The sequence below is a fragment of the Coturnix japonica genome, chromosome 31 (genome assembly GCF_054131305.1).
Source record: "Coturnix japonica strain WE chromosome 31, WE-NBRP24, whole genome shotgun sequence".
Lineage (NCBI taxonomy): Eukaryota > Metazoa > Chordata > Aves > Galliformes > Phasianidae > Coturnix > Coturnix japonica.
In genome coordinates, this window is record NC_140693.1 from 6,304,136 (window position 1) to 6,321,218 (window position 17,083).

Here is a 17,083-nt window from a genome sequence, read left to right on the forward strand (position 1 = left end):
CTTATTTACAAAACACAATTATCAATATATATGTACTGAGAGTAAAATCTGAATCCAGTAATAGATCTAAATCCAAAGTTGGAGGTGTTTCCTCTCATGAGCAGGCACATCAAGGTTTTACGTCAGACCCTGGACAGAAAGAAGATACTCCCCTTTTGCAGCATCTGTATGAAAGAGCACTGTAGAGTATATATGTATTTAAGCAATAGCTCCTGGTAGTCATAAACTGATTCTGACTCCTTACAGTAATGTGAGTCTACCCCAGAACTCTGCAGCTGCTCTCATAGCTGACACACTCCTTTACTGTTAAAAGTTAGGCGGTGCCCTTGAAGAGTTATATGAAATACATTAGCAGCTCCTTTTGCTCCATGTTCTACACCACTAACATGACACAGTATGGCAAACACGAAACTTGGATTTACCTAATAAGCTATCACCATCACCATGCCCTTTTTGCTCAGGCATCCAAACACAGGAATATCACATTCATAGATGTTCACAAAGCAGTAGAAACTTCAAATTCCTCTAACAGCTACATAACCTGTGACCAAGCTAAAAAATGGAATCAATAAATAACCTCTCCTTCTGAAAGCTGCCCCAAGATATTTAATGTCTACAGATGATCAAGGTTAAAAATGTTCCAAATCTTTACTTAAAGAAAAATGAACGTTCAATCAAACAGAAATCTGAATCAAAACTACCAGATGATTCCTGCTGATGTTTTCCAGGGAATTAGATTCACAAAATGATGAAAGAGCCCTTTCATCTCCATGCATGTGTCAGAGGACTCCCCAGAGTCCAACCGTACAGACTGCCCCAGTGGATCAGGTACTCAGCCTGTTGGAACCATGAGGAGATGGGGCATTTGGGAGGGTGAAGCACTGTCTTGCACTCAAACACTTCAGCCAAAATTAGTTCCAGTTCATATAATTTAAACGAACAAACAAAAAACTGTAACAACAAATGAAACCCACATTCACCTGTAAGCAGAGGAAGACACAAACCAGGAAGCAAGGGAGCCATTTGCCATCACTGCACAGAACTATCATGTCGTAATTCTGCTGTTTAAATATGTGTTAAAGATGCATGAATTGAAACCAACACGCCTCGTTCCTTCTTTGTTCTTTTGCTCTTTGAACTTCCCACCTTTGGGTCTGCTTCACTCTATTTTGATCTGAATGGCATTTTGGCCACATAGCTTAAAAGATGAGCAGAATTGCTTGCACAGCCATAATCAGGCGAGGATGCATTACAGAGAAGAGATGGGAAATCCAACAGTTCAATACTATCTAGGATTGTGATGGTGCATCAATGAAGTATAGGAGAAGAGCAAGCACAGTTCCAAATGATCTACAAATCCTTCTTGTATATTATTGGATTTGCCATCCACTCACTGACCATTTTAACTGCTCACTGTATGGAAGATGAATAGATTGCACCTGGACAAAGGGCCATGGTAGTGATTAAACATTCTGCTTCTGATTAATATCACAGTAAGGTATATTTACCATCTGGGGAGGAGAGAAATTTATCTCTGTTCAAGAAACATAAGAAATGATAAAGAAACACAAGAGATGAATAATATCTGAGTCAGCAGAAAACACTTAATGACTTTGCAAGGGTCTGCCTCAGTATGTAAGAAACACCTCCCAAACAAAGGGCTACAACTGCTGCAGTGTTTGCAAAACACTCAAAGGCACAAATGCAAAAAGAGAATGAACAGAAGTGCCATCCGTTCAAAACATGAGGAAAAAGGGGAAAACACCCTTAACAAGGTAATGCTTTCTGAAACCTGCTCTTAGTGAGCAGTCGCTTCTCATCCTCTTTGTGGTCATGAAAAATGTGAAGTTACCTGGGCAGCACTGACTTAAAACCCAATTGTTTCATAGCAAATGAGGCATGAAACTTATTATCAAAAAACATGATGTCTGAAGTACATGCTGTCATTTTGTTTTCCCAGAAGACAGCTTCCGAATGCCTGAACTGACTGCAAGACATGGCTGGAAATACAAGAATTAGTGGCTCTTCTTGAGCAAAAGCAGAGTTGTGAGGCCAACATCTACAGCACTGTATCTTTGTGAGATAAGAGAGTAAAATGCCTCTACAATCAACTGATACATTACCTTGTTTTTCAGAAGATGGCTGCAAAATGCAGTTAACCCTCCACATATTTGACATTTGACTTGGCAGAATGGTCCTTAAAACTGGCCTGCTGGTAGAGGAATAGCCTTTTGATGCAGAAAAACACCTATAAAAAGTTTCTGAAAAGAAAAACCCACAAACTACTAAGTTCTTTAGTAGGTCTTGTGCAATATGAGGGTGACGGCACCTAAACAAGTGTGAGAGTTAAGGAGAAATGCCCCAGGGGCACAGGATGCTAACTAAAAGCTGGCTGATACCTTGAACAATTTAACCACTAGACAGGCAGTTATGAGAATTGTATTAGGATGATCAAGAGTTTGTTCCATCCCCAGATGCATCTATGCTTCTGAAGTTTGCAGGATGTTCTCTGGATGATATTCTTTTTGGAAACATTTAAAGAATCACTTGTTTTTGTCTTCAACTAATAATCATGGGAAGCAATATATTAGGTACCAACAACCTTTGGAGTACTGGTTCCAGGACTCTGCTAGCACATCATTTACATACCATTTAAACAGAGCTAAAACAAAAGTCCCCTTACTAGACTTTCCCCAGTTTTAGAAAGGTACAGCATTGAGTAGAGCATTGAGTAGGAAGTAAATAGGAGGTTTTTGTGGAGAGAGAATATCTGAGTAAGGAACTTGCAGTGTACTGTAGAGATTTCAGAGTTAAACTATTTCCACACAGTCAAGCACTTTCAGGTAATCCAGAATCCTATGATCTCACTGCATCTCATGGCAATAATCTCAGTAGTTACCTGTTGGTCTTTAAGACAGCTGCACTTAGAGAACCAGAGATGAAGAGTTGTTATGTGAATTTCATGTTCTCCAAGGATTTCCAGGTTCTGGGGGAAATACTCTACTGTTCTATTAGTAATGTAGCCCCAGAGACAAAAATTCAACTCCCTTTTTGCTTATTTTCAGATATAGCTACTTTGTTACCCTGCCTCTGCTGGGAACTTACTACACAGTTAATGCTCCTGAATGACTTCATATACTGTATGTGCTAGACTGAGGTCAAGAAGGAATTCTTGCCTGTGTTCCAAAATACATTTTGTTAGGACCACTAAAGGTTTAGCACACCTTTCTTCGGCTCACTGGAGACTGTACACTGAACACTATGAAATCAGGTGGGAGAAATCCCCCATTCACACAAGATGCCTCCATTAGACCAGTCATTTCCCCAGTAGCTATTACCTTGCTTCGATCTACCGCTCACTGACTCTGACAGAGCAAATAGTTTATTCTAGAGAAGTAGCCAGTGTCCAGCCTGCTCCTTCATCCTCCTCACAGCAGTAGCGGAAAAGTAAGGCTGCAAAATGCCCTGAGCAGAGAGAGCTCTAAGAGGAAAATTAAAAGACACATCCAGTTATAAACGTTGACAGGTGAAAATGTTCGCTGTTGGAGGGAGATGCTGAGATGCCAAGTCAATGCCACGCACACCAGACACCATGACAAAAAAAAAGACACAAACGCAGAACATGAACCGTAGGAGTTTCGTAACATAAAAGACCTCTGGCTTGTGATCTATGTACCTTTGCCATGAGACATATCACCTGGAAGTCAGATCTGTCCAGTACTGGATTAACTTCTCTTTCCATGGCTTGACCTGTCACCCGGAGTACTATAGAGACGGGCACTCAGAAATGCACATTTAGAAAATTAGATAGATGTATTGAACATAAGCACTGTGCAATTAATCTCACTGATCACAGCTGGAGTGGTCAGAGCAATTTCAGCATGTTTTCTGCAAAATAGAACCTTATCAACTAAATAAAGATCGTATTTTCATCAAGGTCGAGTGACAGTCATCGTTTTCTTCTGACACTGTTAATCCTGCTCTGATAGGAAACATCCATATGTGTATCTTTCTCTAGGTGAGAAAGTCAGTCAAGACAGTCTTCTGCAACACGCTCTACCAAAAACAAACTTAAGCTGCAGTCAGACCCATTGGCTCCCACTTAAACACCCACTATTCATTACACAGTACAGAGGTCTGGAAAAGGGATTGCCTGCAAGGTGTTTAAACCACCTCTGCTCACAGTGTAAAGCACACAAGAAAGACATCCCACAGTGTAACCATTTAGGTCGCTCCTGTGTAGCACCTGCAGGCCCCGAGTTCAACTCTGCTTTGGCAAAGGTACAAAAATAATTTGGGTTATTTCCATCCTCACAAGAGGAAAGCATAGAAAGTGTTCAAGTGTTTTTTGTGGTAACTACAGAAGACAACAGCACTGGTTCTAAGCTATAAACACTTCCTGCTCCTTAAACCATGAAAGACAGCTCTAGTCTTGGCAAAAGTAGACTATAATTACCATTGATGTAGTGACACACCACCAGTAAGCAGAAAGACTCTGCTGAGCTCCCTGTGCTACCTAAATGGAGAAAGACTGGATTTCATCTTTACAGAGTAAGATTAGACCGAGTGGAACCCCACACTGCAACCTCCAGTTCTGATGGATAATCAGTTTTTTATTTCATAGTCTATGCATTATTTTATTTCAAAGTCTGAGCTGGGGGAGAGGCCTGGATACAGCTGCTCTCCTGCCCATAGCAGTGTGCTCTCTTTATTCTGCATTCTTCCTTTGGTTGCTTTAGGCCTCTTATTCCCTCTAAAATCAAATTATGCAGTTCTCTTGGCGAGACTCAAAGAAACCCAGAAGCAAAATATTAATTTTCTGAATCAGAATCAATAAGCTGCACAATCCTTTTCAATGAATTATTTATCATAAAATAGAATACACTTACAAGCCAAGCCCCTTGGTCCCCACATCTCCCTTTTCCTGATCTTTTGCAAAAAGCTCCTGTAATATGGCAAATCTTTAGACAGGAGCAAACAATGTAATGTTTACTTGTACTACAAATGCCAACTAATTGCACCTAACCCATCAGAACTCCATAAATCTGCAATTCCACCCACTGGAGTGAAAATGAACAAGTAACCATCACACTGCCTTCAGCAGTGACATCCCATCCCCAGATGACACAGAACCTTGAAGGGACAGAGCGCTTTGCTTTTGACCACCACAAACAGATATGGAATGGCATGGGAGCTGTACAAGGTAAGGGATTTTTCTTTAATTCTTAACTTCTTTAAAAGTATTTGTCATTAGAGAGCTGCTATATTGGTAAAGGTTCATCGCCCACACAACATCAGGAAAAATGAAATGAATGCTCACTAACATGAAACCAACCAAAGAAAAAGGTAATGGAAAACCACACAAATGAGAGAAAGTGCTCATGGAGTTGGTATGACCAACTTATTTTCAGTGTCTGGGACAAGTCAGAGTTCAATATTTTCCTTCCCTGAAGTTACTTTCATGCAAAAACTCCTCCAGCTCTAATTCAGAATTGGAAAATCTGATTTATATCTCAAATTCATCCACCTGGCCAGGCTTCAGTAGCTCTCTCTAATGAGACACCAACGATTTCTCGGATGGCTGTCCCCAGTACTGAAACCATTTAGGATACATGTTAATTGCTTCATTTATGTGTTCATATGTACAAGTGAGCACAGCTATACAAAAGGAACGTCTCTATATTTTAGTTCTCTTTTTTTCATTGTTCCCCATAAACATTAAAAACCACGAACAAGCTTGTAAGAATGGTTTCAGGCATGAGGAACAGGTGGTGCGAATGTCAGTTAAGTATTCCTGCAGGGGGAAGACTGGAAGTTTGCTGTAAATTATGGGGGCATTTCTGCAACAGAAAAAATTGGCTTTTCATTGATGAAGCTGGAAGCACTCTTTGATAACAAACCCACTGGGAACTTCAAATCATATCACATCACTCAGTTATTTTTTCCTCCATTTGTCTTGGAAAAACAATATTGCAAGAGTAAGTGCTTGCATGTAGAACTAGGAATAGCATGGTTTAGAAAGAGCACATACATTTCTGCTTCATCACAGCTGAAGCATCCCATATTCTGACCTTTACCCAGGCCAAATTCCCCACATATGAGGCAACCTCACTTGCATACATCCCATTGAACACAGGAAGCTAAGAAATGAATTTTGCAATTAGGAAAAAACACCTCCCATATGGTTGTTTGGATAATGACTTCATCACACGCACCAAAAATCACAAACCTATGCTTCATATGTCTGTAGGATACAATGCTGTGAGGAAAAGAGGAATGACTGTGCGAATCCTTGCAGAATCAGGCATACTGTTTCTAAATCATACCATCAAAGTCCTTCACCTAGAGAACATCTTCCCTGTAGGAGATTGACTCCACAGAGGAGATCTGAGGTGGACAGAGTATCACCTGAAACTTCAGTTTCCTGTTGATGAATTCACTGAGACAGTGCCATCCATATGCTCAAGAAATATTTTGAGAGGAAAATGAAATTTGTAAGGAAACTGTCACTGACCTTTGTGCCCGGTCTGTTATTGTTATCTCTTCCTCCAGATCTAGGAGTAGCGCTGCCTGAGCCATCACCTTCTTGCTGCAGGGCAAGGATTTGAGGTGCAGAATGAGCAGAGCAAGGCAAAACTTGCTTCCCATCTCCTCCAGCTCTTGAGTTCCCAGCTGCAGGCCCTGGTGGAAAAAAGGAGGAAGTTTCATTGCTGAGTGTACAAAGCGCAGGTGTTGGGAGACTGTTTTTCAGAAGGACAGCTCTTAGTATTACAGTATCACCTCATTCAGGTTCCCATACAGTCAATCATGAATTCAATGATAGCATTTGTTCTACAGGATCTATTCTAAAATAGCTTCTATTTTACAGAGGCAACAGAGGCAAGTAGTGTAACTGCTCTGGTTACTTACACTGAAGTTGTCACTGTACAAATTAGACTCATACCCCAAGAGGATCTGACTAAATACACTCTTACAAATCATTAGGTCTCATCTTTTTTCTCTCTCTAGAAGCGTCATCTCCCTAAGCAATGGGAAACAAATAGGTTTTATGACTGTAAATACTGGACAGTGGCAGAGATTAGAGAAAAAACAGTGAAGAGGGGAAGGAGGGAACATCTTTAACAAGTTATGAATTGCTTTTTAAGAAAATCAATTACAAAGTAATTGCAAAATAACAAATAACTCTGAGGAATTTCTCAGTGTATTAAAAGCCTATGTCTCTAGTAGGGACGTGCAGGCAAAGAAATGCAAAAACAGGACTGGGATTATCAACATCACCTTTCCAAGAGGACTCCTTCAAGCTGTGGATCCTCACATGGAAGAGCCCTGACTTTGAATTGTCTGTGCATGCTTTTTCACTACTTAAAAAAATAAAGACCCAACAAAAAAGTAACACATCAAGGGCCTACATAGGAGTAATCCGGTGTAATTACTGGTAGTTTCTCACAAGCAGTGAGATGGCAAGAGACCAAAAAAAACCTCCAAAACCACAAAAGAGTCACCGAAAATAACCCAAAGAAACTGCAAAATCCCTCATCTTTGGCATTTAGTGATCACATCATGTGTTACTCCTTAATGCTATCACACCAGGGGTTGAATCAATTGCTGAACAATTGCAGCCTTTGTCAGTATCAGCCCCGTGTGCTTTTGAAGCACAAACCATTTCTGCAGCCAACCTTCTGACAAGAACTCCAATCCCATTTCCAAGACTGTTTCCTTAGCAACTGCCATAAGTCCGTGCTCACAGCCCTGGCACCAGCCACAAGCACAGTGTGTGCTCCACACCAGCATGGCCTGCTCTTGACCCTTCACTCGGTGTTTGTTACTGCACATCTTACAGGTAACAGAGCCCATATATTATATATATTATATATTATATATATATAATATACCAGTAACTGATAACAGGGGGCTGAGCTCCAGTCTCCTGTTTCTTAGTAGTTAGTTTTGTTTTGCCTTCTTTAATTTGTTTATGTTTCCTATGTAAGGTTGCACTTATAATTTCTCTAGGATCTTCTGCACAGCTGAGAGAAATTGGGAGCCAACAGCATGGAGGTGGATGGAAAAAAGAGGCTTCCCAAGTGACCATCTACAGCTCCCTTGTAATGCTTTTTTTTGGTTCATGTTTGTTAGAGGCCACAAAATGTCTTACAAGGCGAATGCCTTCACTTCAACTCCAGCAAGTCCAGCATGTACAAATAAAATCTAACATTAAAGCAGCCCTATCTGATAACAAACACATTTTCCTATAGTAACCACATTGAAATTCTGCTTGTTTTCTCAAACTATATGAATAAATATGAATAGGTAATTATAATAATGAATAATGAACAAATAATGCATTATTTTGAGCTTGTACATATACTGAGTGGTTGGACAGCTAGATAAGCAGAGGACGTGCCTAGAAGAGCACACAAACAATATGAGAAAACAGAGCCTCCCTGCCAGGCGTAGACAAAGGACTCTGGAGATCTGACTTCTGCTCTCAGAAAGTCTCTTAAATATCTTTAAAGCAGTCAGCAAATCTCTAACACCATTTCTTCTCCCATCCTAATCACTGCAAGCTTTGCTAAGTAAGAGCCAGGTGCAATGAACTATAGTAATTATTAATAATGGGAAGAAAATAGATGAAGAGGCTTAGAGGAACCAATGGTCATTAATACAAAACAACGAGGGCCTAGCAGCTCTACATAGATTCCTCACTTCCATTATTTTACTTCAGAAGACATTTTAGTGTGGCAGTTACAATTGGCAGGTGGAAATGGTGACATTTCTGAGCAAAAATAAGTCACTTCCACAGCAAAGGAATTATTCTCTCAGGGGTAAAAAATACAAGGAACATCTTGGGGCTTTCCCTGGGGTGTATCTTAGGGTCCTGTTTCCAGGATCCAGGCAGCACACTAAATACCTATCAATCCAGGAGATGCGAATAGTGACAGTGCTAAAACTCAGCCTGTGGGCTTACAATTCCCCAGGGTTTTATTCAGGATATGAAGAGGCCTTAGGAAACTATGAACAGAGAAATAATAATAATAAAAGTATAATACACCTGAGAAGCCTCAGACAGTAAGTGCTCATGCTCTGAAGTTAGCTGCTTTATGATGGACCCATATTGCTTCGAGAACAGACAGCTCGGGAATAACAGCTGGAAACCTCAGCTAGAACATTACAAGTTAACACATTTAATTCACTTCAAACACAGGCAGTCTTTTATTTTCCAACTCAGACAATGCTCTCCCTCTTCTTCCTCAGCTCTCAGCAGAGGCAGGAGCTGGAGCTGCATTGGTGACTACCATTAAAGTGAAGATGCTGACAGAACTGATGCATCAAACTAACAGCATTAATGATATCTGCCAGCAGTGCCAAGAGCTGGTGCTCTGGGTAGAAACCAGCCCCTCCTGCCTTGCTTGAAATTCTTGAAATTCTACAAGAGATAAAGAAAGAGAAGTGGTGAACTTTTGATTTTGGTTAAGAAGCTCCACAGCAGTCAAGCTGGATTGTTTCTACTCACAGTGACAATATATAACCCGTTTGCCACTACCATGCAGGAGGAAGCTGTTCTACCTGCCATCAGGTCCTCTGCAATGTCCTGAACTCTCAGAGACCCTATCTTTCCCCATCACAATCCTACATGGCTCCATCCTCCTCTGGAGGCATCTGTATGAGAAGCGGAGTGCAGTGCAGTCTTCCAAGCCAGCAAAATCTAAGCAAAGTCTGAATCAGAAAACTGTACCAGAAAGCTGCAGACAAGATCATCAGTCTTAATTAGTTTAGCCTCATGGATATGCTAACAAAGGTATTCTTCTTTGATGATCAGCTCATATCTTTGCATAGTTTCTGCTTTTCATAACATGAAAGTGCCAGTCTGGATCAGCATTGGCTCAATACACACATTGCTGCGCAATACAAATATGCCCACTGGTCCCCTGGGCCCCCTCATGCATGTCTTTTGAAGACATAATGTTAAAGGATAACAGGTTTATAGTTTCCTGGCTGTTATAAAGAATAATGGAACTAGACATTATTTGCTAATCTCTTCTCATTTTTTCATACCACAGCAGACAGTATGGTAAGAGACATCACCATGCTCTAATATCTGGATGTATCTGTATATATGATTTGGTGGGAAGAAACATTCCAGAGGAACTCAACATGGCTAATCAGATGAATTAAATGAACACAACCTATTAGCTCTTGGCCTAGTTAAACCAGTACATTTGTTCTCTGCCCAAACTGTTTTTATCATAACAGGGCAGTGAGGTGTTCATCTGCATCTCCTAAATGACACTGTGTCACAGTAATAGGAAACACGGAAGGAGGGGGAAAAATAAGAAAGCTATTCCGTGATTTATCATTTGGCCAAGATAATGGCAATAAAAATTCTCCTAATGAAAGTTGATGAAATTATACCGGAAAAAGAGTTCATTCGCATTCAGCACTGATGCATCAACTATATATTCACAACTAAATGCTTCCAACGTCTCTCAATTTACCTAAAAACACATCACAGGCTAAGAGACAATGTAATGGGAAAACTTCGTTATTCATTACTCATATGCTTTAAACAACCCCACAAGCCAAAGGCAGCGATAGTTTCATAACACAGATATTGTTGAAGGTGGAAGGACTCCAGAAGTTAAATTAGAATTTTCTCTCTCCACCAGGGTAACAAGAGCTGCAGTTAAACTGGAGTTGAAAGATATTAATAAACACAAGTAGACAACAGATTTCAGAGCCATCATTTTTCTCTTGCGTTCAGAGAAAAGGGATCTTTGGCACACAGTACGGTCACTTTTGGGCACTGTTCAATCCTTGAGGCAATATTTTTCCCTGCAAACTTACTTCCAGTCAACACATACACACACACATGCAGAGTATACTCTGCATCTCAACAGCTTTACACATGCACAATGGTTATGCCCTAAGGCTGGGTATAAATAAATTGGCAGTCTGGTTTCCCACTAATTCCATCAGTGAGCTCTCCATTGGAATACTAATAGAAACTACTTCGAGGCTGCACAGGACAAACCACACAGCTGAATGAAACATTTGGTGCCTGCAGATGAAATTTTAGCCTGGGCCAGCCCCAAAAGATAGTGTCCTTTAAACCCCTGTGAAAGAAAACATGCTGATGCACAATGGGGAACCAGCTATTGAGATGAGGACAGTAGGGAACAAGCCAGTTTTTCTCATGGCCCAGAGATCCCTAAGCAGTAGGTATGACATTCTAAACAGACAAAGTTTAGGGGATAGAAATTTGGGCCAAAAGATTTCAAAGGGATTAAGCAAGCAGAAAAGGCTGAAGATGGAGAAAAAAAATTGGGTAGCTTGAATTTCTAGAAAGATGAGAGGGGTTGAGTTAAAGACAGAAGATAAAAGGACTGGAGAGATAAAAGGATGAGAAAGAGGGAGGGGTGGTTGAGGTCAGTGGATGCTGATGTGGAGGAATGATAACAAGAGGAAAACTAATGGAAACCTCAATCCCCATCTCACTGTTGGAGAGGTGTGCTTCGTTATGAATGCCCATCCTCGCTTTCCTCAGTACTTTGGCTACTAGGTGAGGAAACAAGGCCCAGCTTGCTGTCAACCCTCCCTGAAAATCTGCTGAATTTAGCTGATGCTCTGATTCAGCTGGGACTGAGCAAACTTCTTTGTTTCGTCACAAGATGGGTTATTGATTTGTCATTCAAACGGACTCTTTCCCTGGCTAAAGATGCTACAGGCTAGATTGTTCAAGGGATGGAGGAAAGCAGATCAGAGAGCAGAAAGAGGCCTGAAAGGCCTGTTTGTAAGAGAACTGAGGATTTAGCAAATGGTAAAACTGGTTGTCAAGTTCTACTTATTCAGATAGCATAGATAGCCAACCAAAGTAAGCATAAAGATGGGGATATATTCTCATCACCCTCCCCCAGAGACTGCACACTCACACAGAGCAGTAGTGGTTGGGTATGGAATGCTTCCATACTTGCTGGATGCTGGTGCACCTCTTTCGCATTGCTTCCTGAGATGGAAGGTAGTACATGGTACCAGAAGGTCCAGTTTTGCCAGATCACTTCTTGGGTATCACTGGGACCAATGCATACATTTATGTGGGGCATAACTGTGAAAAGTGGCTGAATCAGGAATAAAAGATGGACAAAAATAGAAAGCAAAACCAACGTAGATGAGCCATAAAGAAGGTCCAGAGGGCAAAGAACAAAAGTAGTGGGAATTGTCAGTATGTTTTTGTTGTTGTCATTGTTTGTTTGTCAGGAAAAACAACAACAACAACAAAACAGAAAATAAATAGAAAAAATAAGTGCTAATTCTTGAAAGAAAACAAATAGTGCTCCAGATAATTAACTCTCCTACTTGGCAGACAAGAAGAAGAAATGGGGAAACTGTTCAAGGTCATACAGTGATTCTGGGGCAGTGTAAGAAAAGAAAACTACTTTACACTGGTGACAACCAAGTGCTTTGTTCAAGAACATTTCTGTCTTTAATGCAGGTTCCAGTACTGGCAACAGGTTAACTGCTGTTACCCCATCTGACTGTGCCTTCAACATTCATCTGTAGTCTACCCACGGCTTTCTCTCACTCGTACACCTTCTGCTGTGTGAACTCTATGGAACCTGGAACAAGTCACAGCCAGGTTATAGCCTGAGGTGCCTGAAGATTAAATGTGAGGTGGAGCTCTAAGTACATCTGAGAGTCTGTGTCAAATGAATTAGCTCATAAAAGCAGTCTGGGAAAGCAAGAAGTTGAATTTTTGCAAGTCCTAAATTGGCAGTTTAATCCCTGGATCACTTTTCCTCCCTCTCTACTTCCACTTCTCTGCTTGTATGAATAACTTCAGCATACAGAAAAGTGAGCAGACTCCAGGCCCACCCAAGCATTTTCAGCTATGAGTTTAACTCATTTGGCCATATTTCACCGTGGGAGTTAAATAACTTCCTAATCCTGGCTGGTGATCACCACATGCTTGGCAACAAAAGGATTTATGATGTTTATTCTGGCTAACGTAAATACAGATGCTATTCAGAAAGCGTCTAACCTGTTTTGAACATTCTTAGTACAGTATTTGTCTCCACAATGTCATTCACTATCAGATTCTCCTGGTTAATTATGTGTTATATAAAGAACCAATTGTATCTTTTCATGAAATGCCCTCCATATTGTTCTATGTTACACAACACCTTGTTATTTTTCTGTGTGGCTTTAAAGCAGAGCAAGTATTTATAGTTACTGGGAAATTACAAAGTAGATTTTATTTTGAAATTCACTATACTATAATCTGCAATATAGAAAGCTTTGAAGCCTTTCCCTCTTACTCTGATAAAACATATGCCATTCTGCCCATCCCAGAGGTGATGAAAATATGTATTGACCAAAATGACACAGCAACACTAGTACGCTTTTCTTCCCCATACAAAATAAGACCCCATGATGGATCATGGTATCACTTTTGCACCAACATAATGATTTAGGCACTAGAGTGCATTTAGAAAGAAGCCAGCACAGCATGACCCAGACATCACAGCATGCTCCAGCCTGATAGCTGTCTGCCCCACAGGATCTCTGGTGCTCTGTTCCCATGCTAGCACATTACAGACACAAGCAGACCGGCAAAGCTGCATGTTGGCCTGATAGCAACGTTACATGGAGTGGAATTTAATGGGGTGGCGAGTTTGCTTCCTGCTATGCTGCCACCAAATATCCACATCACTGTGAAGCCTCTCCCCAGCACAGTGCTGAGTGTTACTGCTGAGCTCTCTGCACTCTTTCCCTTTCTCTCTCAATAGCTCAAGTATCACTAATACTCTCCCATATCGAATCTGCCTTCCAGGCCACTGTGTGCTTCCTCTAGCCCCCCCTTTCATTATCTCTTTTGCCTTACAAAGAAAATAACTCATAACAGACAAAGCAGTCCAAAGGAGGTACTACCATTCACGTCTATAGGGATATTATAGCATCTTCCAAGCCTACATTTTCTCACATACACAAGCATCTTACTCACTTTCTTCTTTATTGTTGCTGCTGCACATGGCACAGATATCTTTATTGAGCTGTCTTTCTAATCGCTACTTATGTTTTCCTGAACAGTCAGAGCTAATTCAGAATCCAACCATGTGTTTGAATGCTTTAAACTATTCCTTCAAACATGCTTTACCCCGCCACCGTCTGTATTTTATCTTCCATTCCCGTAACCACAGTCTTGCTGTCCTCCTTCCTACTGTATAATTCATATCAGCTGCAAACAGTAAATCTTAGCATTTTACTGTTCTCCTCATTTCTCAGTCATTAAAGAAATACAGACCAAAACAGAGTGGTAGCTGGAGTCACCTTACTATCCATTTCTTCCCACCCCAGTGATGATTAATACATCCCACCTATTTTTCCAGACTTTTAAGTAGATTTTCACTATACAAATGACCCTTTTGTGCCTCACCCCAAAACTCCAATCCCTTTGGGATTTCTTTTGGGTGAGGGAAACTCTCTTCTCCTTAGTTCTGACTTAACTAGGATGTCCACCAATGCTGCTCACTTAAATATGAGTCTTAACAAATGACAAACTTTGTATACTGCATCTCCCTTCACTCATGCCATCAAGGCAATTAACTCAGTCACTGTGCTTCCCTGCCCTTGTGTTTCTCGTAGGTTTTTTCTTTTTTTGGTGGTTCTCAACCTCTGGAGTAAATTTTAAAACATAAGGAATCAGAATGAGCACATTGTTTAGCATGTTTGAGATGTCTGCTATCTACCCCACTGGCCATTATTAATGATTTTACCAGTTTGAATCTTCAGTTCCTTTGTTCCCTTATAACTCTTACAGCAATAAAACCTGAGGTTTACCTGATTCTGTGTGTTGTAGCCTTGGTTGAATATAAAATAACACCGACAGATAACGTGCAGACATTGTCTTCCTGCATAAAACAGCCAGAGTGGTCCCACAGCATTCTGCTCTGTGCCTGTCCTGGCTGCCTACCAGCTCTGCCAACATGCCTGTGGCCCCAGGACAGCATAAATAGCTCCAGCATGCATCCAAATCTCAGCCTTCACAATTCCTTATTATTCCAGTCCTGAGGGTCCACTGTTTCCTTCCAGAGCCTTTTGATTATGCCTTGGAGCATGCTTCTTTTTTCCAGATCTAAGTCTGTTCTATACTAAATCCCTCATTTCCTCTGACTCCTGCTTCCATTGGCACCAGAGCAAAACTTCTACCCGATGGCAGTCCCTTTGCCTGGGCCACGCCACACGCCAGCTCCTGCAGTTAAATTGCCATGCACATATTCACAGATCAGCCCAAGACCTTCTCTTTGTTGGTCTCCTTAAACATTTACTTTAAACACGTCTTCATAAAGAGACTCATGAGTGAGAGGTAAGGGCACAGAGCCATCTGCAGCTCTGAGCCTTCCTTTCTCGTTTCTCAAATTTCACATATATTGTATGGCTGTCCCCTTACACTGCGCCTTTTCCCCTATATTATGAAGGATTCCTCATGTCAATTTTCTATCTTTTTTCATTTCACAAGTTCTCTTTGGTTATCTTCAGCCAGCTGCCAAAGCTGGTTTCCCCACCTAACACACTTCCAAGTGATCAGTGACAGTAAGCAACTACAATTCCAGAATTCATTGTATTAGCACTTCTAAAGCAACAAAGGAACCATTGATTTCCCAAGCCAAGGATACACAGGAAAGCACAAAAGGCATACGTGCCCAGTTCAGATCAGAGAGGAAAGAGACACACTGTTTGGTGAGGAATCCAGCCTGGTAACTGCTCCCTTTGAAGGTGAAGGATGGGAGTACAAAGAAGGGGCTTGTTGGCTGTGTTCTAATGGGTGTTAGCATAATTATTCTGATACAGGATGCTTCTTGCAGCTTGAATATGTCAGAAAGTTACCTTAACAGACGTATTTTACCAAAAGGCCCAGGGAGAAAGAATGATCTTTTTACAAGAAGGTTGGGTTAGGAGGGACATCCTGTGAAGGGTCTTGGGAATACAGACCACACAACCAGATGCCAGACATCAAGATAAGTTCCTCCAGGTGAAACAGTTGCCACCAGCTGCTAACCAGGATTTATAGGTCTGCGGAGTCCAAAGGCTCACTTTATTGCCAACCCAGATGTCCGCTGGTACAAGTAGTCTGATGGCTGATGGGGTTTTTTTAAACCACTCTTTTGGCTGAGAATACGATTAGTATCAAAAGAAAGGAACCAGCAAACAAAAACAACAGAGATCAAAACTGAATATTCTACATTATTACAGCAGATATGAGCCCCTGTTGCTTGCCCACAAGGAACCTACCAGCAGCATGAGCTCAGACGTTTGGACTTGTTTACCAAGGATGAGTGTCAATTAGACACAAACTTCTTCAAACCACCTATAAGCCTTTACTGCTCTTATAATCCCACCAGCAAAGGCTTACTTTAACTTCTCCACTTACTGTGCTTTTGGAAAGAAAGAGAAAAAGAAATCAGGTGTTTGAAGGCTGTAAGGAACAGACTGAAGAAAGGGAAACAAGATCAGAGAGACAGAAGTAGGGTGAGGGGGAGGCAACTATCTCTATCAAGTGGGATAACTGATGTGACTCACACAAAAGCAGCTTATATTTCCTCTTGTTCTGCAATGAATATTTCCACTTTGTCTTTTTCAGAGGAGACCAGCCAGAAGCAAATGCACAGCAGCTGAGTAATGCCTCAACCTCCAGAGCATCATGCAAAAAGAGAAAGACATGTAGGCCTCAGAAGAATAAACTAAGTTTCTCTGAGTCTTTGGAGACCTACTGACCGTTCACAGTGTGACGCAGGCAAACCTGTAATAACAGAGAAGATGCTGACTCCAGATTATAGGCTTTCAAGACTTCTTATCTTGCAGCTGTACTACCTGAGAAAATTTGCATAAGAACAAGCTGCCTCTTTCTTAGAAGTCTTTTTCAACCTGTTTTTATGATTTCCACTTAAAACGATAATCCTCTGTTTGTGACACTGCAATCATTTCTACTACAATCAAGTGTTCCATCCAGAAGGAGGATTACTGTCTCGGTTTGGGGAAGTAATATGGACCTCAGAAAGAACAAAGCAGCCAGTTTACAAGCAAATGACCT

The 17,083-nt window shown here is 41.1% G+C and overlaps 1 protein-coding gene and 1 long non-coding RNA gene across 2 annotated transcripts in view; one reads left to right on the forward strand and one right to left on the reverse strand.

The window, feature by feature from the left end:
• LOC146755720 (cytosolic carboxypeptidase 4-like) overlaps positions 1–17,083 on the reverse strand; it is a 94,585-nt gene that overhangs the window by 16,890 nt on the left and 60,612 nt on the right. Inside the window, exon 5 of the mRNA XM_085525389.1 lies at positions 6,515–6,681. Coding sequence (XP_085381515.1) covers positions 6,515–6,681 — 167 coding nt within the window. The remainder of the gene's footprint in view (positions 1–6,514; positions 6,682–17,083) is intronic.
• On the forward strand, positions 7,452–12,680 carry LOC146755721 (uncharacterized). The gene is made up of 3 exons (XR_014937971.1): positions 7,452–7,840; positions 8,011–8,102; positions 9,253–12,680. It is a non-coding gene; the product is annotated as an uncharacterized LOC146755721 (long non-coding RNA).